At 38.7% G+C, this 26002-nt stretch overlaps 1 protein-coding gene across 4 annotated transcripts; it reads left to right on the top strand.

Annotated features, from left to right (window-relative positions):
- The first annotated feature begins 506 nt into the window (after positions 1 to 506).
- On the top strand, positions 507 to 18310 carry SMPDL3A (sphingomyelin phosphodiesterase acid like 3A). 4 transcript variants are annotated; one of them, XM_007190783.2, is made up of 8 exons: positions 507 to 833; positions 6393 to 6606; positions 7509 to 7653; positions 11960 to 12056; positions 12828 to 12997; positions 13455 to 13635; positions 15192 to 15316; positions 17680 to 18310. In XM_007190783.2, the coding sequence occupies exons 1-8, from the start codon at positions 722 to 724 to the stop codon at positions 17995 to 17997; spliced, it is 1362 nt and encodes a 453-aa protein (XP_007190845.1). In that variant the 5' UTR covers positions 507 to 721; the 3' UTR covers positions 17998 to 18310. The 4 variants fall into 4 exon arrangements, with proteins under 4 accessions (XP_007190845.1, XP_007190844.1, XP_007190847.1 ...); XM_007190782.2 differs by having other exon boundaries at positions 6390 to 6606; XM_007190785.2 differs by lacking the exon at positions 6393 to 6606 and having other exon boundaries at positions 508 to 833.
- The last annotated feature ends 7692 nt before the right edge of the window (positions 18311 to 26002 follow it).

The following is a 26002-nucleotide window of genomic DNA, read 5'->3' as shown; positions in this document are numbered from 1 at the left end:
AGTATCTTCAAAAATTCCTTGAAGAGTAAAACCAACCAGTTCTATGATTTTCGTATATCTCTGGAATGCATAGAATATGGTTCTGAGACATTGTTCTCAGTTGCAAAAACAAAGGAAAAAAGCCAAACGAATAAAAAACTGAAACCTAGTGTTTCTGTGCAGTGGTTCTCAAACATCACCATCACTTAGCGTCACGTAGAGGACTTATACACATAAACGACTAGGCTTCACCCTCCGAGTTTGTGGTTCAGCAGGTCCCGGGCCGGCCTGGGAATTTTGCCTTCTAACTAGACTTCCCAGGTAGTGCTGCCACTGCTGGTCGAGGGACCACACTCAGATCCACTGTATCCCAAATCTCTGCTGACCTAGTTCAAATCGAGACACTTCGAGGTTCTCTGCATCACTTCTGCAGAGGAGCCCCACGCGCTCAGGGTCAGGTGGCACTTAGGGAAGATGATCTGCGAGGGATTGCTGCAAGCACATTCCTTCCCAGGCCAGTCACTGACGCTGAGACACAAACAACAACGGGAAAAGCCGGATAAGCGCTAGACAGCTGTTGAAGGTCAACTGAACCTACTCATTAAGGACTCTGCCCTCTCACGTGACCACTGGGCGTCAACCCCCGCAGAGGTCTTCTTCCTCCTCCCCAGCCCCGGGCCCGACGGTCGTGTGGAGCCCCGGGACAGCAATAGGTCTCCCAGGCCCGTGGCCGCGACCCGCGATGGCGCTGCTGGGTGCGCTCGTCTGCTGCCTGCTGGCTGCCTGGCACTGCCGCCCCGGCCTCGGACTGCCTCTGGCTCCCGCTGGCGGCCCGAGTCCCAGTCCGGCGGTGGGTGAGTCGTCTGTACCCTTTTCCTCCCGGGAGCTGCCCAGGAGCGGCGGCCAGAGCGCCTGCGCAGAGCCGAGAAAAGTGCGTGCGGGCAGCAGTGGCCCCGGCCAAGGCTCTGGGCTGCGACTCCCCCTGCGGGGCGCGGGGAGGGCGAGGGCGACGGAAGGACACGAGCGCCAGCTCGGCTCGGCGGGGAGGCCGGGACTGGCTGCGGACAGCGGGGGGCGCTGCTCATCCCGTGCAGTTGTTTTTGCTTTGTGTCTCCAGGTGTGTTTTGTCCCCGGGGGAAAGGAAGGAAAAACTGGGTGTCTCAAGGGAAAAAGAAGCTGGGGGCTGGGTGTCCCGCATTTCCAGAGACCCCGAATCTGCCCAGAGCGGAGGGGGAGCTGCGGGGTTTCGGCGTCTCAGCAGTGTAAATTTCAGTGGGACTGTTTATTCTTCTTGCGCGTCAAGTTTGGTGGCCTTTTCTTCCCACTCCTCCAACCTCAGCGCGGTTGCAGCCCTGGCGCTCCGCGCTCGTCAGTCTACGTTAGAACGCACGGGGCCTTCACTTTACCTGGACGCCCCTGGGCTCCCCGCGGGCAGGGCCGATGTTAATTCATTCCCAATGCTTAGCCCAGCGCCTGTACAGAAGTGGTTCTCAAAGTGGGGTCCGGCCCCAGGAGCACCAGCATCAATTAAACGCGTTAAAAATGCAAGTTTTTAGCCCCACCCCAGACCTGCCAAATCCGAAACTCTCGGATAATTGAGCCCCAACGATCTGTTTAACAAATCGTCCAGGTGATTGTGATAGACGGTAGAGTCTGAGAACCACTGGTCCAGAATGGATAACCTTTGGATGAGAGATTTTTTTTTTTAATTATTTTTTTGTATAAATTTATTTATTTATTTATTTTAGCTGTGTTGTGTCTTCGTTTCTGTGCGAGGGCTTTCTCTAGTTGCAGCAAGCGGGGGCCACTCTTCATTGCGGTGCGCGGGCCTCTCACTGTCTTGGCCTCTAGTTGCGGAACACAGGCTCCAGAGGCGCAGACTCAGTAGTTGTGGCTCACGGGCCCAGTTGCTCTGCGGCATGTGGGATCTTCCCAGACCAGGGCTCGCACCCGTGTCCCCTGCATTGGCAGGCAGATTCTCAACCACTGTGCCACCAGGGAAGCCCGGGATGAGAGATTTTGTGATGCCACCTGAGCCTTCAGTGTTAAAAGGTCAAGGTACCCACCCTCACCTCCCTGACTCAACTTTTTTTTTTTTTTTTTTTTTAAGGATTTTTTTCTTATTTATTTATTTATTTATTTATTTATTTATTTTTTGGCTGTGTTGGGTCTTCGGTTCGTGCGAGGGCTTTCTCCAGTTGCGGCAAGCGGGGGCCACTCTTCATCGCGGTGCGGGGACCGCTCTTCATCGCGGTGCGCGGGCCCTTCTCTATCGCGGCCCCTCCCGTCGCGGGGCACAGGCTCCAGACGCGCAGGCTCAGCAATTGTGGCTCACGGGCCCAGCTGCTCCGCGGCATGTGGGATCTTCCCAGACCAGGGCTCGAACCCGTGTCCCCTGCATTAGCAGGCAGATTCTCAACCACTGCGCCACCAGGGAAGCCCCCCTGACTCAACTTTAAACATAATTGCTTTGTTATCTAGAGGGGGTGAAATGGGATGGGTGGAGTTGTGTTCTGTGGTTTGGGCACAGCTGTCTCTGAAACAGCTTAGCACTTGGCGCTGAAACCTCCTCTCTTCTCTATCACTTTACTCTCACATGATTTCAGAAATGCTCTGGGCAAAAAATGCCTCCTGTGTGTTCAAGAGCTAAGTCCTCATGACTCAGCTGTCAGGCAGTTGAAAGCAAGAACTGTCAATCTGGTTTCCCAACTGTCAGTGGTAACAAGAAATTGTCCTCAAATACTTATGCATGCTGCTGGCTTCTGCTTTCATTAAAGCTGTATTTCTTTAATTATGTGGCTGTTTAGGATTTTGAGATAAAATGTCCTAGAATGCAGGAGGCCAACCCATGGCAAATGCGCCTTTTGGTTTTAAGGATCTGATTGCTGAAGGCCTCAATGACAGCTTTCTAGGGTCTAGTGAGTCTCCACTTCACACCGCCCTGTTTCTGTAGGGAAGCTACACCTGGGGGAGAGAGAGGGAGAGGGGAAACCAAGGTTCAAAGACCTGCTGAAGTGTCCATTCAGCAGGTTCACATTGGATATATTAATTTATATGCTTTCCACTTGATGTGACCTTCCCTCTCCCCCTGATCCCACCCCAAATGCTAGGACTTCTTTACACTGTGGTGTGTGTGTGTGTGTGTGTGTGTGTGTGTGTGTGTGTGTGCAAATTCCCGGTCTCAGCGCTCTGTCCTGTCAAGTCCCAGTGGTCAGAGGACAACAGCCCAGGGAGACTTCACCTGGTTGTGTTTGGCCACAATTTTTTACATTTAGTTAAGTCAGGACCTGATGGAGTATTTGGTAGGAACTGACATTATAAACAAATAAACAAAAACACCTATTTTAAACAACAACCATAGGTCCAAACATCTGAATTATGATATACTAGCTTCTTTGGGATACATTATCCCAAAGATAAGATAAGATTGTTTTGAGCATTTATCTAGATATGTTTACAACACACACACATATACACATATACATATGTGGGAATCTTTTTAAAGATTATCTGCAGAACAAGAAAGCAATTGTTGTGTAGTGAAAAGAACATTGGACTGCGAACCAGAGAATCTGAATTGAAGTGTGGGCTCTGCCACAGGCCAGGTCTCTGGCCTTGGACACACACACACACACACACACACACACACACTCACAGTATTTTGTATAAATTTCATTGGACGTTGGAGGTGAGGCCTCCAGCAGTTCATTATTCATAAATCCCAGGTTAAGAACCTGTCAGGGCTCCATTCTTGGCTTCTATTTAAAGACACCCTTCAGTGCACCTAAATAATTATTCCTCACTTATCTGTCTAGCAATCCAATGTAGTGGAAAGGGCGCTAGACTGCAAGTCTGGAGAGACTGGTTCCATTTCAGCTTTCATTACTGAGTCACCATGTGATATTGAGGAAATTCTGAATCTGCCTGTGCCTAATTAAAGAATGTTTGTTGAGGACCTATTATAGGCCAGATGTAGTCTAGATGCTGGGGATATATAAATCCAGGTAATAAGCTACATCAGAGGAATGTGTCCTTAATGTGTTTCCAGTTTTGTTTTACAAAGTTTAATGTATTAATAATTTCATGTCCCTTACTTGTCACAGTATCCCCTATAGGTGTAGCTGTTATCTATCTTACATGAGGCAAGTGAGACGGAAGGACTTATTTTTTCTGGAAGGACATTTGAATGTGAGCACGCACAGAGAGGTACTGTGTGCAGTGCTTAAGAGCCGTGTGGACTCTGGAGTCAGATTTCCTGAATTGCTGTCTTGGTTCTGCTGCATATGACATATGTGACTTGCACTTAATTTCTGAGTGCTGCAGTTCCTTACCTGTAAAATGGAAATAATGGTCAGTTGATACACGTAAAGCGTAAGAAACAGCATTAAACTTACAGTAAGTACTCAGTACATTTCAGCTATTACTTGGAAATGAGGAAATTCAATCTCAGATGCAAGCTTGACATTACAAATGAATAACAATGTAACTAATGTTGAGCTTACCAGATGCCAGGCTCTTTCCGCTACTAAGTCACTTAACCCTCATTCAGTAGACAATATTATTCCCATTTTACAGATGAAACAGGCCGAGATCATACAACTAGATTAGGAAGAAGAGCTTGGATTTGAAGTAAGGCGGTCTGATTCCGGAACCCCCATCCTTAACCATAACACTATGCTGTTCTGTGTGTAGTTTACTACATACCTTAACATTCTATGAATAATAATATACATATTTACATACAATAGAGATGCAGTATATATTTATACCCCAAGGAAGGGCAACCACCAGGATGATTCTGAGCTGTCTGCCAAACCACTTTATGTGCTGGGTAAAGTATGTCCAAGCTGGAAAAAGAGTTGGAGTACTTTCTGCATTATGGAATAAAATAAATTACTCTTGGCAAATGTTTTCAAATTGGGGCTGAAGACCAAGTAATTGACCATAAAGACTATTTAATGACTACTTTGTTCTGGATCTTCTGTCTACCACTTCTTAACTGTGAACTTAAATGTGTTATAAAATTACAACAACTTTGTGAAGAAATAACATCCTAAATATAATACACCTTTTCCACCTTAAGTTAACTGCTTTCACTTTTCTACTTTATTATCCAGTTTTGGGTTTTATCCAAGTGTTTGCTCAGGTGCATACTTAGCTTTTATCATACTTAGTTTTTTTCATTTGTATAGATAAAAGTTTGCATTCTACTTATTTGCTCCATGCTTCTGGTGTAGTACTGCTGCTGTGTCACTTCTGATGTTTCCTATTGTCAATTAGTCCTAATCAGAGTGAGCTCCAAATTCAAAGTGTGAAAAAGTCTCAATATTAAAACAGTTTATTGGTTGCATATGAGAAGGCAGCAAAATCACTGAAGATATATGTAAATTAAGTATAAACAAACTTGAGGGCCCTTCAAAATGAGGGGTCAGATTTTGTCTCTGCCCTTTATTAAGCTGTATATACTAGAGCAAATTTTCTAACTGATCCAGCATTAATTTCTCAACTCTAAAATGAGAACAGTGATTCCTACTTCAGAGAGTAGTTTTGAGAATGAAATGACACAGTATATTTAAATCGCTTATCACAATGTCTGGCACATAGTAAATACTTAATAAAGAGAGATACTACTATGATTAACCTGTGTTTCCTTCAGTGGAGGAATCTTTCTCAAGATGATTTCCAATCAGGGGTGCTATCAAGTGGGTCTTGGGCTTCTCCCTGAAAACCCAGTGGGAACATCTTCTTTAACAAATGCTTCCCTTAATATTATAAACATCTTATACAAGTGTATGATAGAAGATGTTCCTCTGTTAAATAGCTTTTAAGAACCTCTGGCAGTGGCTATTTTTGGCTGAAAGCTAAACTGAAGACTCTTTTTTCATTAATGTTGAGAGGCAAGGTTTTACAAGAAATTAGGAGTGAGATTTTTTAGTTACAAGTTCTGCAATCTATTCACTGTGTGACCCTAACAAAACACATCCTATTTTTTGTCCATTTTTCTACAAGAAGAAAATAAATAAATTCGAAAACCTTAAATTCTACAAGGAAGGAGACATGCTGGTAAGATACAATATGGGATTATTATTGACTTCCCAGAAGGATGTCTCCATGTATATCACTATGCAAACTTATGTTTGTCATGTAGTCTTTGTTAAGTAGTCATGCTGTGAGTGACTTCATCAGTTCTGATGTGTGGAAATAGTAAATTCTAGTAAAGTCTTCCTATTGTCTTTAGAATCCTTATTTCTGACAGGGAAGGAGTGTATTTAACTTCAGGGCATATGAATATTTAAATTACTGAGGCTTTCTTCTATCACAGGGTGGAGCAACAATCTTGTCTTACTGTAAATATTGGTATGGGAATTCCAGAAGAGAAGTAGATTTAACAGCATGTATTTTCTCATCAGCAGGACAGTTTTGGCATGTGACTGACTTACACTTAGACCCTACTTACCACATCACAGATGACCACACAAAAGTGTGTGCTTCTTCGAAAGGTGCAAATGCCTCCAATCCTGGCCCTTTTGGAGATGTTCTATGTGATTCTCCTTATCACCTCATTTTGTCAGCATTTGATTTTATTAAAAATTCAGGACAGGAAGCATCTTTTATGATATGGACAGGGTGAGTGATTATATAAATACCCTTAGTTACTCAGTATGTATCTACAGTGTCCTAAGCTTCATTAGAATGCCGAATTTCATAAGAATATATATTACGTTTTAAGAATTCTTGGGGTTTAAAAAAATACTAGATCAAATTAATCCACATTATTAGGGATAAGAAAAACTTTAAAAGACCCAGTTTTGTTTCTTTCTTTGTTTGTTTCGAATGCAGGCTCTAGAAATATGTCCATGTTAACTAAGAGATGAAGCCGTAAACAGCATATTTGTGTCAGTGTCTTGAGGTGTTTACTAATGTGATAATAGGTCTTGATTAAATAATCCAAAAAAAAAGGCAACAATGGGAGTTAACCTGTGATAGCGATTTTGCAAACATCATCTTCTGGTGGTGTAATTAACGAACTCCATCCATCATGACAGAGTGAAGAGGCCTAATATTTCCTGGACCTGCAATAATGACAGTGGCACTGTTTTAATTTATACATTGTAACTCATTTAATCTTCACAATAGATATTATTATTCCCATTTTACAGATAAGGAAATGAAGGCACTGAGTATCTAAGTAACTTGCCCAAGTGCACACAGCTAGTAAATGGCAAACCTGGCACTTTTGGCCCTGGAATCTGTGCTTTTAATTGCTAAAAATTTTTGCCTCTTATAAATCTTCAGTCAGGCAGTGAAATAGACTGAGATTTCCAGTTTATCTTTTGTATTTCACAAATTTTCTTTTTTATAGGCTTCTCTGTGGGACAAAGGTAAATGAAGAGTAGTTTATCAACTCTTTATCATCTGTTGATTTATAGTGGCCTTTGACAATGACAATACAGCAAGGCGTTACGCAGGAGTCTAGTGACTTTTTATAGAAACTGATTTTGTTCTCTACGATTCTGTCTCCTTTTCAGGGATAGCCCACCTCATGTTCCAGTGCGTGAACTCTCAACAGACACGGTCATAAATGTGATTGCTAATATGACAACCACAATCCGGATTCTCTTTCCAAATCTCCAGGTTTTCCCTGCACTGGGTAATCATGACTATTGGCCACAGGTAAATTTGACCACAGCTTCTAGAAATGCTTAAAGGATTTTTTTCCATCAGTAGTGTCAAAATTATGCTGATAACTAGCTGATGGTAGGGCATGGGAGGTGCGCTCACGGAGGTGGAGTTTGCTCTTAATGCTAACCATCGAGGAGGGCTTTGGGGACTTGAAAGGGACTCCTAATAGTTCATAAAAAGTTATATCCATAGTGAGATTTTGGAATCAAATTACCTAGTTTATGAGTTATTAATTCTTGATTTCTTTTGTATTCTTCCTCAGTTTCTCCTTTCTTTTGAATAATTTTGTTCATTTGAATTTCCATGTTCAGGTTAGCAAAAACGGTTACTGTTGACAAATGTTTACATTTTTCAGAATTTCTATTAGGCATAGCATAAGCTACCCATACTCTGATCTAAGCTGGATTGTGATTAAAAACAAAAGCATAGCAAATCATCATAAGAACCAAAAAAGGAGGTCCATGTTCAAGATGTGATTCAAGGCAGAGAGCATGTTCAGAATATTTTTAATGCCTGATACGGCCCAGCCTTCAACCTATTAGAGTGGCTGTTTATTAAACAGCCTGTGCGTAACAATCGGATAGCAGCCCTGGTTACAGGGATCTGCTATAGCAGTGTAGAATCTTAGATTTGTTCAGATTCAAGAGATCTTAGAGACTGTCGTTTAGTTCAGGGCTTGGCAAACTAGGGCCTGTGGTCCAAATGCAGTCTGACACTTGTTTTTGTAAATAAAGTTTTGCTGGAACACAGCCATGGCTGTGCTTTCTGTTTTGCCTGTGGCTGCTTGTGTACTGTAACAGCAGAGTAGAATAGTTGCCACATTGACTATATGGCCCACAAGCCTAAAGTAATATTTATTTTTTGACCCTTCATAGAAAAAGTTTGCTGACCCCTTGTCTAGATCAGCTCTTCATTTTACCAAAGAGAAAACTGAGGCCCAGAAATGTTAAGTTGCTTGTTCCAGTGCTCACAATCACTTAGTGGGAGAGCCCACATCCTGGATCTTTTGTGTTCAGTTAAACAAACATCCTTTCACACATCCTTTACTCTTGCCAGACTAACGTATCAATATTTCCTAAACATTATATTTACTTTCATGCCTTTCTTTGTCTACATTTTTCTTTTGACTTAGCATATCTTTTCCATCTCATGTCAAAAGGCTGCTTAATGAGGGTTTTGATTATAATAGTTAATTAATGTGAATAATGTGACTTTGAAAAGTTGCACTCTATGATGAGCTTAAGTTTCAAGTGACTTCTTGAGCCCGGCCTCCTGTCTTGAGATGAACAATATGGGAGTCTGCGAGTTGGCCTTTCAACCAGTGGTCAGCTTTTGTTACTGTTGAGATGTTAGACCACACAGGGCAGAGGCTTGGGAATGGGCAATCTCCAGGAATCAGAGGTTACACACATTGTTTTTGTATGCTTTAGGTGACAGGCAGACTGTTGTAATGGAAAACATGTGGGGTTTAGAGTCACATTCATTAGAAGTTAAAAACCTGTCCTGTCCTGCTTCTAATAGCTTGAGCAACTTGGATAATGCACATAATTATCCCTGATCATTTGTAAACAAGAGCAATAATACCTACTTTGCAAAGTTTTGGGGAGAATTAGTGACACTATATGGAAAGGGCATAGTTTCCTACCTGCCACATAATAAGCCCTCAGTAAGTGAAGTGGTGGTTTTGTAGCATGAAGCAGTGACATGGGACACATGTTTCCTAACTCCTCTGAGGATTGGTTTTATTTTACTTTTATCTCTGCCTTCTTTTTGAGAAGCCAAATCTTATAATAATTCAAAGATATAGATGCTATCCAACGTCTAAAATATATCCGATTATATGTACAGCTAGGATAAACTGGCAGCCTATATACCTTAAACAGTTACCTTTTTTCTCTTCCTAGCTTACGACCTTATATCTGAAAACCTTCTATTATTCTACTGCCATCCTTCCATCCCAGTTTCAGGAAGGTCAGATGTAACATGAAAGCCCTACAACAAATTCTCCTAGAGACTTCTCATATCTGAGATCAAATTCCGGTGAATGTTAGTAACAAATAAATCGGATGTGTTATTTCTCCACTAAAGCCCCACAAACATGTATTTAAACATAGCTACCTAAACATACAAATACAGACGCAAATTCCTACCCATTACATCAGAAGTAGATATTTGTGTGGACAGCCCAGGGATTTCTTTCCATTGCCACTCAAGGATGCAGTCTGGACCAGGGTCCTCAGGTACTCATACACTGTCAAGGCTGGTGCCACCAAACTGATGAGTGGGTCACTTCCCATTGTGCAATAGATAACTGTATGTAAGAGTGATGGTAGAAAGACCTGGGCTTTAGACCCAGCTCTGGGACTGACCAGCGCTCCCTGGATAAATCACTTAACTTCTCCGGTGCTCATATTTTTCATATTTAAAATAGACAGAAAAATCTAGAGCCATGTTTGTATAATTTTGATTCTACGTGACCATACCAGTATCTTGGCATCCATCCCAATGTAAACAAATGGCTGAGATATTAGGTTTTTGATGATGATGATGATTACCAATTTTTAATCAGAATTTAGATTGGCCTAAGCCATTGTGTAATTTTCAGACAGATGACTCTGATCGCTGACACAAATTGAAAATATCCTTTGGATAATCAGTTTCGGTTAAAAGAAGTCATTTGCTTATTACTTGCCCTAAATATATTTGTATTTTCATTATGTATTAGGCACATGTATGAGGAACTAATGTGACTTGGGTGTCATCTTATAAAAAAAACAACTAAGAATTTTAATTAATGATGACAGGGAAACTCCTTTAAGAAACAGGTCTATGTCACCAATATAGAGAAGGAAATGAAGAGAGTGAAGAAAATGGCTTCAGTTTTTTAATATCATTTTTTGAAACAAAAAATAGGAGTAATTACCCAATTTCACAAATGATTTCTGGGTTCTTATTCAGTATGTACTTTCTTGAAGTTTTTTTTCTTCCCTAGAGCTTATGTCACCATAAAGGTACTTTATTATAATATGATAAAATAAGATGATAAAAATACGGTATAATGTATTATACATATATTATTTAAAAAATCAGAACGTTATGATTTAGGCTGACATAAAGAGACTTCAAATCAAAAACATGTTTTTCTCTTTCTAACTTACTTCACTCTGTATGACAGACTCTAGGTCCATCCACCTCACTACAAATAAGTCAGTTTCGTTTCTTTTTATGGCTGAGTATTATTCCGTTGTATATATGTGCCACATTTTCTTTACCCATTCATCTGTCGATGGACACTTAGGTTGGTTGCATGTCCTGGCCATTGTAAATAGAGCTGCAATGAACATTGTGGTCATGACTCTTTTTGAATTACGGTTTTCTCAGGGTATATGCCCAGTAGTGGGATTGCTGGGTCACATGGTAGTTCTATTTTTAGTTTTTTAAGGAACCTCCATACCGTTCTCCATAGTGGCTGTATCAATTTACATTCCCACCAACAGTGCAGGAGGGTTCCCTTTTCACCACACCCTTATAGCACAGGGAGCTCTACTCAGTGCTCTGTGGTGACCTGAATGAGAAGGAAATCTAAATAAGAGAGGATATATGTATACGTACAACTGATTCACTTTGCTGTACAACAGAAACTAACACAACACTGTAAAGCAACTATATACTCCAATAAAACAAACAAAGAAAAAATCAAAAACATGTGGTTATAAGTCTTCATTCAAGAAGTTAAAAAGCTTTATACTAGTATTAACATTTCAGAGGACTTTGTTTAATTCTGAAATCCATCTCCTAGGCATGCTACACCAGGTCCTACATATTCAGGCTCAAATCTGCCTTCAGTGTCTCTATAATAAGCGTATTCTCACATCCATTCTAAACCCCAGTCACGCTGAAACAAGGGCTTGTTGCTGTATATGGCACTGTGTTGGTATCTGGGCCATTATTTTTGCTTCGATTCCCTTTCTTGTCAACTTGATGAAATCATTACTCAAGTTCTGGTTCAAATGCTCTTTTCACTCTCCCTGCTGACTCTCTGGGCTAGACTTGATTGTTCTTGCTTTTCCACTCCCAGAGCCCTTGTGGTGGTGCCTAGCACATTGTCTTATAGATGATTGGTTGCATTTTGTCCTCCATCTCCCCAATTAAGTTATAAATCCTTGAAAATTAAGTCTTTCTAGTATTCCTGCATCTCCAGATGCCTAACAGAGCAGTAACTGCTCAAGTGATATTTAAATTAATCCATCCATATATCTTTAGAGTTTCAATGGTGGATTATATTGTTTGTGGCCAGGATCAACTGCCTGTATTCACCAGCAAGGTGTACAATGCAGTAGCAAGCCTCTGGAAGCCATGGCTGGATGAAGAAGCTATTAGTACTCTAAGGAAAGGTAAGTGAAAGATTTACTCATCCCTATTTTATCTCTATTTTTTATCTCAGTTCATGTTGTTTAGACTTAGATCTTTAATATTTGCTTGGGTGTGCCAATTCTGCAGAGTCTCTGTGGCCAGTTTTTCTGGAGGCCTTATCATGTTTGAAAGCCGGGGAGTGGCATGGATGGTGAGTGGGCCCAGGGCGAAGAAAGCAGGGGCAAGGTCCCAGTAGCTGAAAGTACCATGGCAGCAGGGTGTTCTGTCACCACTGGTTCACAGGTGTGAGTGGGGTTATACCTTTAAGCCTCGTCTCACCTGAGATTGTAGCAGCTCTGGTTTATCTGACATTTCTTCCTCAGTATTCTCTGGCAAGATCCATGTGTGTTCCCATTCTTTGGATTTTAGATTTCACAATATCTCTTATCTTAATTCCCCAAACATACAAAAGTAGAAGTTGATGTATTAATCTTTCTTTTATAAAATTCAGTACCTCATTGCCTAGTGCCAAAACATTTAGTTATCTTTTCATGTGAATGTTGGATACAACTGTTGTTACCTCAATTTGTGGAAGTGGCAGCATTGGACTTGACACGTAGTAGTTTTTCAATAAATGTTTGTTAAATCTGATTCTTATCCAATGACAGCCTATGTATGTGCAAACTAAAGAATAAGAAATAAGTATAACCTGCCTAAATGGCTTGAAAACCTTTATTAAGATTTTGCTTTCACAGTGTCTATGTATCTGTGTGTGTATTATTCTAGAATGTGTTTCAAATTTGTTTTTATAGGTGGCTTTTATTCACAGAAAGTTTCAACTAATCTGAACCTTAGGATCATCAGTCTCAACACAAACTTATACTATGGCCCAAATATCGTGACCCTAAATAAGACTGACCCAGCAAATCAGTTTGAATGGCTAGAAAATACACTGAACATCTGTCAGCAAAATAAGGAGAAGGTAGATGCCGTAGACTAACATCATCATGGGATAAACAGAGGGTTAAACTTGTGTACTTATTAGACTTGAGTGGGGTCAGGTATTAATAAAAGAATTAAAATTTAAAGATGTTCTTACATGAAACACTTTGTGATTTGCCTCTGCTGTTGTTGCTTGTTTTATTTTGCTTTTAATGCTCTGGGGATTAGTTGACATCTGTTGATATTTTTAAAAAAATTTTGAGCAAAGTCACAGTTACCTTACATCATAAACCATGTAGTTCAAATAAACAAGTGCAAATATAGGGCCATTAATAGTTTCATAATTTCATCTTTTTTTGGTAAATAAATAGGAGAAATGGTATATTTGCTTTCTAAAATTTAATTAATATACTTTCAATCTTGGGTATCTAAATCATTTTGTTGTGAAAAATGTGCAAAAAGAGTCTCATCAGTCCTCTTTGTGTTTCTTTCTCCAGGTGTACATCATAGCTCATGTTCCAGTGGGGTACCTGCCTTATTCAAGGAGCATGACGGCAATGAGAGAATACTATAATGAGAAATTGATAGATATTTTTAGAAAATACAGTAACATCATTGCAGGACAATTTTATGGACACACTCACAGAGATAGTATTATGGTTCTTTCAGATAAAAAAGGTAATATAACATTCTATTTGCATCTCCTCAGTCCAAGATGCTAGAGCAAAATAGTGAATATCCATTAATTTTTACTGATCCAGTAAATTAAAAGTTTTATTAAATCTACCTGCCAGCACCTGCTTTTTCTCAGTACCTTCTGTGAGTGATGGCAACTGTCCAAATCATATTTAGTCCTGCCACTGGGTTTCTTCCTTTTAGCTCCACAAGGCCATCGTTATTTGACTGCTGTTGACACAAAAGCCTCTGAAACCCTCAGTTCGCTCAAATGTTCTTTTAGGTCCTCAAGTTTAGAGAATCACTCTTTTTTATTTACCTGCTAGACTCAAGTTTCCTTTGATATGACTAGATTTACTTCTCAGAATTTAAAGAGCAAAGCACAATTTACTGTTGGTTTAAAATAAATTAAGCTCCTACTTTTAAGTGCTTATCGACATTGTCATCTACTCAGCATTAAAAGAAAAAAAAATAGAAGAAGCTCTAGCATTAAATAAGACAACGATTATCTATTTTTAAAGATTCTGTCTAAGGGCAAGAAAACTGAGAGTTAACAAAATAAGAGTTCTGATTTTTTAGCAGTCAGCCAGTAGAAAAATCAATATGTATTTTTTTTTTTTCAGTAATTGGGGAACATTTTTCAAGTGCTTTACCTTCTTCATCTAGAATGAGTGGGCTTGGTAAAAGTGACCATTTTTCAGCATTTGATAGCTTTTTGACTCAGAAATTTAGTTCTATAACACAGGCGTCCCCAACCCCTGGGCTGCGGACCGCTACCTGTCTGCAGCCTGTTAGGAATGAGGCCGCCCAGAGCGAAGCTTCATCTGCTGTTCCACATCACTCCCCATCGCTCCCATTACCGCCTGAAACATCACCCACCCCCACACCCATGGGAGAATTGCCTTCCACAAAACTGGTCCCTGGTGCCAAAATGGTTGGGGACCGCTGCTCTAACAGATATGTATAAAACATGGTGACACTTAAATTCTTATTATATAATTATTGGAATATTGTTATAGGTAGAGTACAAAAAAAACTAGCTTTGTATATTCTGTGTGTGTGTACTTGTAATAAGTTGGATAGTTTTATTATGAAAAATTGCAAATATATATATAGGTAGAGAGAATTATAAAACAAACCCCCATGTACCATCACTTATATTCAGTATCTATCAAGATTTTGCCACATTTATTTTATCTATGATTCTTTATTCTTTTTTTTCTGAAGTATTTGAACATAAATCTCAAACATCAAATGTATTTCAGCCCTACATGCTTCTGTATTCATTGCTAAAATATATGGATAACTTACATAATAATAATACCATTAACTTACCTAACAAAATCAACAATAATTCTTTTAATCTCTTCATAGTAAAACTTCCCCTATTTTCTCAAAAGTGTCTCTTTACTGTTGTTTCAGATCAGGATCCATCAAGCATCACACATCATTTGGCCGTTACTTCTGTTAACCTCTTAATCTGGAATTTGTTCATATTTTTAATATAGTTAAACTCAATTATTTAAAAAAATATGTTTATGTACATATATTTTGTCTAGGAAATCCGATAAATTCTTTGTTTGTGGCTCCTGCTGTTACTCCAGTGAAGAGTGTTTTAGAAAAACAGACCAACAATCCTGGTGTCAGACTATTTCAGTATGATCCTCGTGATTATAAATTACTGGTAAGTTGGTACAGTTTTAGAATTGACCCCATATTTATGCATATCTTTGTGGTTTTCATTAGTTTAGTTGAATGTTTTCAGCGCAGCTATTGCGAATTGTACTTTATGTTGAAATCTCAGGATGTTTTTCTTCCTTTTTATTTTTGGAATGTCAGCACTTTCTAAGTGTGGGTTTATGAGGTTAGCCTTTGGGAAGCTGTTTCTGTCTTCTAAGGTCTTCACATTTACTTAGATAAGGGTTTCATTGGGTAGCGCCTTGTTTGTGGACTTATATACATTTGAAACTTTTCACTACTCCATATTTGTTATTAATTACTCTTCTCCAGAACACAGCTATGAAGAAGAATGTAGGCTCTGAAACCATACTCTCTCATGAGTGGTCTTACCCTACTTCTCTGTGTCCTAGTCTATTCTCCTTAAAACCGAGATTAAAATATTACTGACTTCACTGAGTTGCTGTGAGGACTACATGAACAACTATTCTTAAAGCACTTGGAAAAATGCTTGGCTCACAGTAAGCACTCAATAAGTGTTGGCAAATTTTTTTGTAAAGAAAATAAATAGAGTTGGAACTTTGGAGACAAAAGTTCTCTGGAGCTGGTACATGACTCTATATATCAATTCAGCCTCAAAAGGCCAGGCATTTAGCTTATGGGTACTGCCCCTTTCAACAAATATAATTTGAAAAGAATTTCTCAGTTAAAGTCTTTATTGATGTAACTGTATTTTTCTCCTAGGTAAATTTAGTAGGAGATAGATTTGTTAATCCCTAGAGCATGTTTTTACAAGAAAAGATAGGGCAGGAAAAATCTGGTTTAATCCATGAACATTAAATTAAATGAGGAGATAAAACAATTGATAAAATAGTCCAAAGGAATTTTTAAAAATTAATTAATTTATTTATTTATTTTTGGCTGCGTTGGGTCTTTGTTGCTGCACGTGGGCTTTCTCTAGTTGTGGCAAGCGGGGGCTTCTCATTGCGGTGGCTTCTCTTGTTGTGGAGCACGGTCTCTAGGTGCATGGGTTTTAGTAGTTGTGGCACGTGGGCTCAGTAGTTGTGGCTCGCAGGCTCAGTAGTTGTGGCGCACAGGCTTAGTCGCTCCACGGCATGTGGGATCTTCCTGCACCAGGGCTTGAACCCGTGTCCCCTGCATTGGCAGGCGGATTCTTAACCACTGCGCCACCAGGGAAGTCCCCAAAGGAATTCTTTTACAACTATTAGTTGCCTATTTTTGGATCTCAATCTCAGATACACACACACACACGTGTGTGTGTGCATGTGTGTGTGTGTATACTGACATAGAAAGATGTACCTGATAGAATACTATATCATTTTTAAAAGTACAAAAGTTTATATAGTTTAATTTCATTTTTTGAAAAAGTCAAAAAGATAGAAAATAGGTGTATATATATTCTAAATACTTACATTTCTTTGTACATAAAGTCTAGAACAGCACACATACACTGGAGTGCTGGTAAATGTTTAACAGCTGGTTCACCAGGCGGGGGGAAAAGTGCTTTGATTTGTAGTGTTTGCCAATTTCCATGGCATAAATACTCCCATCATGGCCAATTTCAAGCTGCCAAAGTGATACCAACTAACTTGCAAGATGCCTGAAAATTTGACAGTCAGCATTTGTGGTCTGGTACAAGCCACCTCCTGCATATGACTGATTTATATACAACTATTAGCAGTGGTTACTTCTGAGGTGTGTGAATCGAAGACTTTTTATTTTGTAAATCCCTCTGTATAGTTGGATTATTTTCTATTACGTTCTTTCATTATTTTTTAAATGAAAAAATATATAGATTTTTCTATCAGGACTCTTTTTCTTTAAAAGCAATGCCCACTTCTTAAAATGACTATACTTTAAATTAAGAATGTCACATAGGGGCTTCCCTGGTGGCGCAGTGGTTGAGAGTCTGCCTGCTAATGCAGGGGACGCGGGTTCGAGCCCTGGTCTGGGAGGATCCCACATGCCGCGGAGCAACGGGGCCCGTGAGCCACAACTGCTGAGCCTGCGCGTCTGGAGCCTGTGCCCCGCGGCGGGAGGGGCCGCGATGGTGAAAGGCCCGCGCGCCGCGATGAAGAGCGGTCCCCGCACCGCGATGAAGAGTGGCCCCCGCTTGCCGCAGCTGGGGAGGGCCCTCGCACGAACCGAAGACCCAACACAGTCAAAAAAATAAATAAATAAATAAATAAAGTAACTATAAAAAAAAAAAAATTGGAGTCATCAAAATATTCTTTAAAAAAAAAAAAAAAAAAAAGAATGTCACATAAATCCTAATAAGAACTCTTCTTGATATGCAGTACTTCATATGCCAAAAAACGAACCAGGCTTTGTTACTCTTTTTAACTATAGGATGTGCTGCAGTATTACTTGAACCTGACAGATGCTAATCTAAAGGGAAAATCTAATTGGAAGCTGGAGTATAACCTGACCCAGGCCTATGACATTGAAGATTTGCAGCCAAAAAGTTTGTATGAATTAGCTAAACAATTTGCAATCTTAGACAGTAAACAGTTTATAAAATACTACAATTACTTCTTTGTGAGTTATGACAGTAGGGTAATTTGTGATGGGAAATGTAAGGCCTTTCAGATTTGTGCAATTATGAATCTTGATGTTATTTCTTATACAGATTGCCTCAAACAATATTATATAAAGCACAATCCGTAGTATTTCACAGTCTGTACTCATAGAAAATGTATCATTGCTCTGTTTCTGAGATCAGTTTGTGATAATTGTTATGCCAAACTTTGTGAGTTACTGAGTGGGCAGGAAGAATTCCTGTCTTTGCTTTTTTATGATGCCCAAAATGTAGATATTTTTAACATCCTAAATTTTTATTATATCGAATGTATCTAAACTGCCCATTACTAGAATGATGTTTGGATGTAAATACCCTATCTTCCAGTTTATATAATTACATCTAATTTATACTCTTGTTGAAATTGTCATTTATACAATAAGACAAATTACTTTTCCCTAAGTATGATGAATTCTTTTTAATATGATAATTTTCAGTCGTTTAATTCATTCTTCTGGAAACTTCATGTGTAAGCTGAGGTTCAGACAGTTTTAAGTATCATGAGGTTGACACTGTTTATGCACTATCTATACTCTTGGGAAAACACCAAGGTCACATTAGGGCCATCTCTGAGTCTATGAAACATCACGGGACATGACCTCACTAGCTGTCTTCATTCTGTGAGTGAAGGGGAGTCCTCTTTAGTACTAAGTTTTAAGGAAGAGAATGTCACAGGAGAATGGCTAAATATTTTATCAAACTTTAAAAATGCAGAAATAGTATTTATATGTTGCTTACAGATACATGTAATAGATCCCCCCAAAAGAGGTGTGTTGGTAAACATCAAATACAGGAATGTTGGAGGTTAATGAATGGAGAAGTTGACTGGGGAGAGATATATAAGGGGATTTAAATGTGTTGGTAAAGTTTTATTTCCTAGCTCAATCAATTTCCTAGTGGCTATGTTAATGTTAGCTCATTTTTCTTTATATATTTTTAAATATATTAAATACTATAGAGATTCAGCCTTTAAAGTTGATTATTTTGGCTCTTCTACGGAGAATGATTCATAATGAAAGCGTGGAGACACTGGGAGGGTTTGAAGTAGTCTAGTAGAGAAGGGATTGTGGGTGGGCTGAGGTGGTGGCAGTGGAGAGGAGTAGCCCTTTTGTGATATATTTTGTAAGTAGAAGCAGCAGGATTTGTTGATGGCAAGGATGTAAGAGATAAAGTACAGAGAGAAATAAAGGATGACTGCTAGATTTTTGGCTGGAGAAACTGGTAGATGGTTGTGTTATGAGGGAGTTGGGATTACTAGAAGAGGAGAGGGCTGGTGGGGAGTGTGAGGGGCACAGAGCAACAGATTAAGAGTACTATAGTGTATTACAGCTGATACAGGCTACCCAAGAATTCCTCTAGTTCTTTAAACATTTTGCTATTCTAGTCATCTCTAAATTGAGAACTTTAGGATTTCTTTTAAAAAATAAATTAGTACCCTAAGAAAGCAGCCAAACAACTCAGACTCTACTACTATGATTGTTTCTACAATATTTAAAATTTATTAGGAATAAACATGACTTACTTATAGGAATGTATCATCTGCCTGCCTCCCCACTGGTACTGCCTAAATCATTCTAGACAAACATCAAGGACACTTAAGGAAAGGAAAAATAGTATTAGTTCAGTTATTGATGAGCTATCTATTCTTTTGGTAGAGAATGGATTTTCTCAAGCTACAGCATCCCCTACTTGGGTTGCTTCTCCTTGGAGCAATTATGTGTGTAAGCATAATTAGGCAACCTTTCCATGAACACAGAAATAATAAGGTAAGGACCATGTTTATTTTATAATTAGTTTTTCAAAACATACCTGAAGTTCCTGTTTTACAAAATTCTCCTCATTAAAATTTAGTGTGATTCATCATCCTTAACTTTTAGTAAAACAAATTTCTTTCTACAATCTGTTGTTTAATTTTAAACAAATCAGTATAAAACTCCTCTCTTTTATTGTAAAACTTCAAGTCTTTTGCATTCTATGCTATACATAGTACATTCCCTTATGAAAGTTCTATGTCCCCAAACTGGTGGTTTTGGGAAGATGGCTGTGAGTGTCCCCTGACCATTGCCTTGTAGGCTTGGAGGACTGTTCTTCATGCAGGACTAGGTAGGGACCCAGTGGTCCTTTTGGTTTCTGTAGCCTTTGTTCCTGCCTCAGTGAAGACTCTTTCCTCCCATCACCAATGCATAGTCTAATTAACATAGATTGTCAGTTTCTAAACACACATGTAATTATACATTTCAAAAGATTTTCAATATGTATGTTTGATAAATTACTTGAATTCAAAATACGTAATTCGAAACTCAACAGTAAGAAAACAACCCAATTTTTTAAAATGTCAAAAGATCCAAATACTTCACCAATGAAGAAATACGAATGGCAAACAAGCATGTAAAAAGATACTCTACATTAGTCATTAAAAAAAAAGTAAACTAAAAAGTAAAAAAATTTTTTTAAGTAAATAAATTACTACTACACACCGATTGAATTGTTTTTTGAAAAATTGACAATGTCGAGAACTGGTGAAGACAGAACTGGAACTCTTACATATTGTTCTTTTCTCCCCTTTTAAAGTGCTACACTTTATTGGATTAATTTCTATTCTTTTATTAGCTTCAGATGTAGCATATATTTCAATTTCCTAATTTATTATAAGGTTGGGATTTATTTATTTTTCATTTTTAATGACATTTATTGTTTTCTTTCTAATTTTACAAGTGTTACATGTTCATTGCATTCAACTAGAAATACATAAAAGGATAAAGTAAAAAGTAACAATCACCCATAATTCCCACCTTTCATAAGTAATGACCATGAGTATTTTGATGCATTTACTCTGTGTCTACATATGCATATATTTTTAATAATTGAAGAATAATTGACCTACAACACTATGTTAGTTTCGGGTGCATGCCATAGTGACTGGATATTTCTTTACATTACAAAATCATCACGATGAAAAATCTAGTTACCATGTGTCACCATACACAGATATTACAGTATAATTGACTATATTCCTCATGTTGTACATTTCATCTCCGGACTCATTTATTTTATAATTGGAAGTTTGTACCTTTTAATCTCCCTCATTTATTTCACCCATACCCCCATCCACCTCCCCTCTGGCAACCACCTATTTGTTCTCAGTATCTATAACTCTGTTTCTGTTGAGTTATGTTAGTTCATTTGTTTTCTTTTTTAGATTGCACATATAAGTGAAATCATACAGTATTTGTCTTTCTCTGTCTGACTTATTTCACTTAGCATAATAACCTCTAGGTCCATCCACGCAATTACCCATTTCTTCACCTTTGCTCACATTGTTCCTTTTCCCAATCTAAAGTCCCCCATTTCTTGCTCTCTCTAATATTGTTTTTCTTAAGACCTCACATAAAAACTACCTTTGTTGTCAAAACTTATCTAACCTCTTCAGGCAGACTTAATCTTCTCTCCTTGGGGCCACCATCGGTACCTTATTTAAAACCATCGATGCCATTACCACTCCTCCTTTTCTCTCGTTCCCTCTCTTCCTTTAGTTCTGAGAGGACAGGGCTCTGCTTTACCCAACTTTGTATCCCCATCACCTAACACAATGCTTGACAAATAGGTAAGTAAGCTTTATAATGAACAGTATCAAATTAATGAAATTATATCTATGTTGGGAGATATTCTTCTCCATTTCTTGCTGATGCCCAAATTCCTTAATGACTAGATAAAACCATCTATTATTATCATTAAGCAGCAGAGATTAAAGGTTGAAGATAGAAATGTTTGGCTTAGGCAATCCATTGATGGAAACTTATTTACACTAATGGGTAACGAGTTGATTAGTCAGCCATCCTACGTGCCTGAGAGCATACGCATTCCAGTTGAGACAGAGAGGATGGATTCTGGCATTGGCATTGGCGGGTTGGGGAAAGGGAACTGAGAAGGGAAGTGGGGATTTTGAGACATAAGAAAAGAAGAGTAGCCTGTCCTCTCACATGCTGGTAAGGAAAAGGGCTTAGTGAGTAGACGATCATCGGGAGGCCATGTGATAAGTTGATGAGGCCAGGGATTCTAGTTTGTGTAGTTCAAGGTACTTACCTCTCTGTAATTCAGTTTGTCTCGTCAATTAAATGAGAGTTATAGCATCACCTGATTTATAACATTATTGTGGGAATTAGGTGAAAATGTAAAGTGCATAGCTCAGTTTCTGGACATTGTAAGCATTATGTAAAAGTTATAAATATTGGGCTTCCCTGGTGGCGCAGTGGTTGGGAGTCTGCCTGCCAATGCAGGGGACTCGGGTTCGAGCCCTGATCCAGGAGGATCCCACATGCCGCGCAGCAACTAGGCCCACGTGCGCAACTACTGAAGCCCACGCGCCTAGAGCCCGTGCTCCGCAACAAGAGAAGCCACCGCAGCGAGAGGCCTGCGCACTGCAATGAAGAGTGGCCCCACTCACCGCAACTAGAGAAAGCCCTCATGCAGCAATGAAGACCCAAAGCAGCCATAAATAAATAAATTAATTTTTTTAAAAGTTATAAATATTAATATGATTTTTAACATTGTTAGATGCCCAAAGGGAACAGAGTAGATTTGACAGGGACTTGGAAGTACAGAAGATGGAAGATGAAGTTAAGGAGAACAGAACCTCATACTTTTCAACGTTGTTCTGGGGAACATTCAGTTTATACACACATAAAGCCACAACCACTGTGTTTTGTATGGTACAATTCTCTCCACAAATATATGTAAGGTTCCTGTAATGTTCCAGGCACTGTTCTATGTGCTAGGTAAACAGCAGTGAACAAAACAGGCGAAGATTCCTTCCTTTATGGGGCTCATTCTAGCACGTGCATTACTGTGATGAGCACTTGTGTGTATGCGCGGGTGCGTGGGCGCAGCTTATAGGGAACGCTGATTGCCTTTGAACCACATTGCACGTAGCTAAAACTGATTTAACAATTAAAATATTTAAAATATTTTTAACAGGATCACCTTCATTACAAGGGACTTCATTCCCAGAAACTAGTAGGGGTTGTGACTGTCATGTCACAAAACAAGAGGGTCAGAAATACTGACAACTGTATTACAAAGATACCCACTTGAGTCTTTGCTATTTGGGAAGAATGATTTAAAAGTTGCTAAAATGATTGCTTCGTCTAAAACCATATAATTGCAAAAACATGGAAATGGCTGTCACAGCATAGAAGAAAAACCTATGTTCTAATCAGTCAGGCAGGTTTTGTTATTTTGCAGATTAATACTGAGGTTCCTGCCGGATACTGCTTACAAAATCCCTTTTTATGTGTGTGTCTTGAAAGCATTTATTCTCACATCACCCAGACAGCAATGGGATTGTGCTTGAAACAAGAACTGGAGTTACAGGGAATGTTGTGATATAGTCTTCACTTGTCTTCTTTCCTGTTAAGCCTGCAAATTACTGCCAAGTGATACCAAAGCACCATAGCAGCAGCCTGAGGCAGTTTTTATTCACCTGAAAATTCATTAACCACCAGTCCCCTTAAAATCTAGCTGGAATCTTTAGCTGAAATATCTGTAGTTTCTTTTAACCCTTTATTTGTTTGCCAAGAGTTGGTAGCATTGATTTTAGATATATAAACATATTAAAATCCTTTGAAAATAAAAGAAGTCACTTAAAAAATTTAAATACCATCATTATATTTTAATGGATATGTTTGCTACAGAAGAAAGAACCAAAATCTTTCATTTGGAATCTTTATGCTTTAGAGGCAAAACAAGGTCTTTTCAGTAAGAGTACATTTAAGATGTTATTTATCTTCTACATTTGAGCATGATAGACCACAGAATATCAAATTGGGGGCTCCCTTGTTTAGAAGCCATACTGTGTTTATTTAAGTTACTCATATGTTCAGTAATTATTTTTAGGGAAAAGGGAGGAGTAGATTCATATGTTTATTCATCAAACATTTTCTTAATGCCTGTTATGTGCAGGGCCTGTAATTGAAACCTGAAGCAAAAAAGAAGACATATACATAAGTGGACAATTAAAAATAATTATACTCACCACAGAAAGAAATTGTAATTATGTGACATGATGGAGGTGTTAACTAATGCTAAGGTGGTAACTGTATTGCAATATATAAGTATATGAAATCAACGTGTTGTACACAAACTTACACAGTGTTATATGTCAATTATATCTCAGTAAAGCTGGGGGGGAAAAGCGCTATCAGGATATGAGGATCTAAGTCCAGAAATTATATCCACCCTTCAAATTCATACCACAAACTCTTAGAATGGACAAAATTAAACGTTAGTCTTTAGAGACATTTCTCTGAACCACAGATACTTTTGTGCCAATCAGTGCTGCAATTTTTAAGTAGATTTGAGCCAGGAGTGGGACAGAAGCATTCTAACAGTCTTTAAGAGGATTTACATTAACTTGATAATAAAACTTTCTCCCCCGCCAAAAAAATTACTGTAGTAGATTAAATCTTACTGATTTGCTCTCTTATTTTGCATGATCCTTTATAGTTATGAGTTCTTGGGTTTTTGCATTTGATTGAGGATTTTAACAAATTTTCTAAATGTATTTTTTGGTTCTTGAGATGAGTTATTTTAAAAATACATTCCCTCTCTGGGTCTAAAGGCTCAATGTTTTCTTTCTTTTTGCTACATTAGTTTTGTATAATATCTATGGTGGACTTTTTCTGTCATGCAGTTTCAAGCGAGGTACACCTAGTTCTGGATTTTCCCAAGAGAAAGAAGAGAGTTTTCTCATTTGTAGAATAGAGATAATAATAGTATTTCACAGAGACGATTGTTATGAATCAAATTTTGTAAAGCATGTAAAACAATCTTTGACAGATAGTTAGTGTGACAAAAATGTAGTTAAATGAGATAAAATATACATTACCCTTGATCCCATTCATTGTCTCCTTGAGTGTTGTGAATTAACTTATTCTCAGCTTCTCTTTTGGCAGATAATGGTAGCCATTCCCAAATTCTGGCCTGTCAGATAATAATGAAAACAAGTTTCATCCAGATTATACCACATATATAGATATTTATTAACTAAATATTTAATAGTAAAATAACATATAAAACAATCAAAAATAAAACCAAACAACAGACATTTTATTTACAATGCTCATTTTATAGTCTCTAGAAGATCCCATTCTCCATCCATTGGGGTTCTTTGAACACTACCTTGGATTAGAGGTTTGCTAGAGTCAAACACCAAAATTCTAGAGATACAATATTTCAGTCTTGTAGCCACCTCAGATGCTCAAAATCAGGGCAGTTGAGGCATTAGCCTCAGGTGCAAAATTTAAAGAGGTGCCAAAACACTTAGTAATCAAGAGAAATAATATTTTAAAAATTCAAAATTAATGCAGAATAATTTGTCATGAACAAAATGTCAAAATTTTAAATAAAGACAGTCATTGTTTTATGTTCCTGCATTACTGTGCAACAAGAAGTCATTTCCAAGTAACCAGTGGTTACCGAACTGCTAGAACAGTTCGTGAAGGTTTACCATGGCATCTGATCCCATTGGGCGACATGGAGCTTTATGGTCATGTTTTTGATTGTAGAGATTTTATTAACTTTTACATTTGGTTCAAAATGTGGGAGGATATTTTGGTAAGAGTATGTAAGGGCACACTTTTTTTCTTTGCTGAGCTCAGGCTTCAATATGCCTTCACGGGGCACTGCTCAAAACCCTCAGGAGTTCACCTTCAGAGGCAGAAGGGGTGAGGATTGTCTAAGATATCCTTATAGGTGAGACTGCTGGCCTCCTGGCTCTTCTACCTTGCTTATGTATGATAGGAGGAGTGAGTGTCTCTTTAAAAAAAGTACATGCATATATTTCTATGTCTGCCTATCCATCTATCGTCTGTCTATCTATCCATGCCATTTTAGCTAATCTACATACTTTGCATATCTTTAATTTCTCTTTGAGAGTCCATTTCCAACATTCATCATGCTAGCCCACAGACTATTATTTTCACCAATAAAAATGCATTTCTGTGCTGGAGAGAGTGTGGAGAAAAGGCAGCCCTTCTACACTGTTGGTGGGAATGTAAATTGGTACAGTCACTATGGTGAACAGTGTGGAGGGTCGTT

Source organism: Balaenoptera acutorostrata, chromosome 14 (assembly GCF_949987535.1).
Source record: "Balaenoptera acutorostrata chromosome 14, mBalAcu1.1, whole genome shotgun sequence".
In the NCBI taxonomy this organism is placed as follows: domain Eukaryota; kingdom Metazoa; phylum Chordata; class Mammalia; order Artiodactyla; family Balaenopteridae; genus Balaenoptera; species Balaenoptera acutorostrata.
Note: the sequence above shows the minus strand (reverse complement) of the source record. Positions and strands in the feature narration are given on the sequence as shown.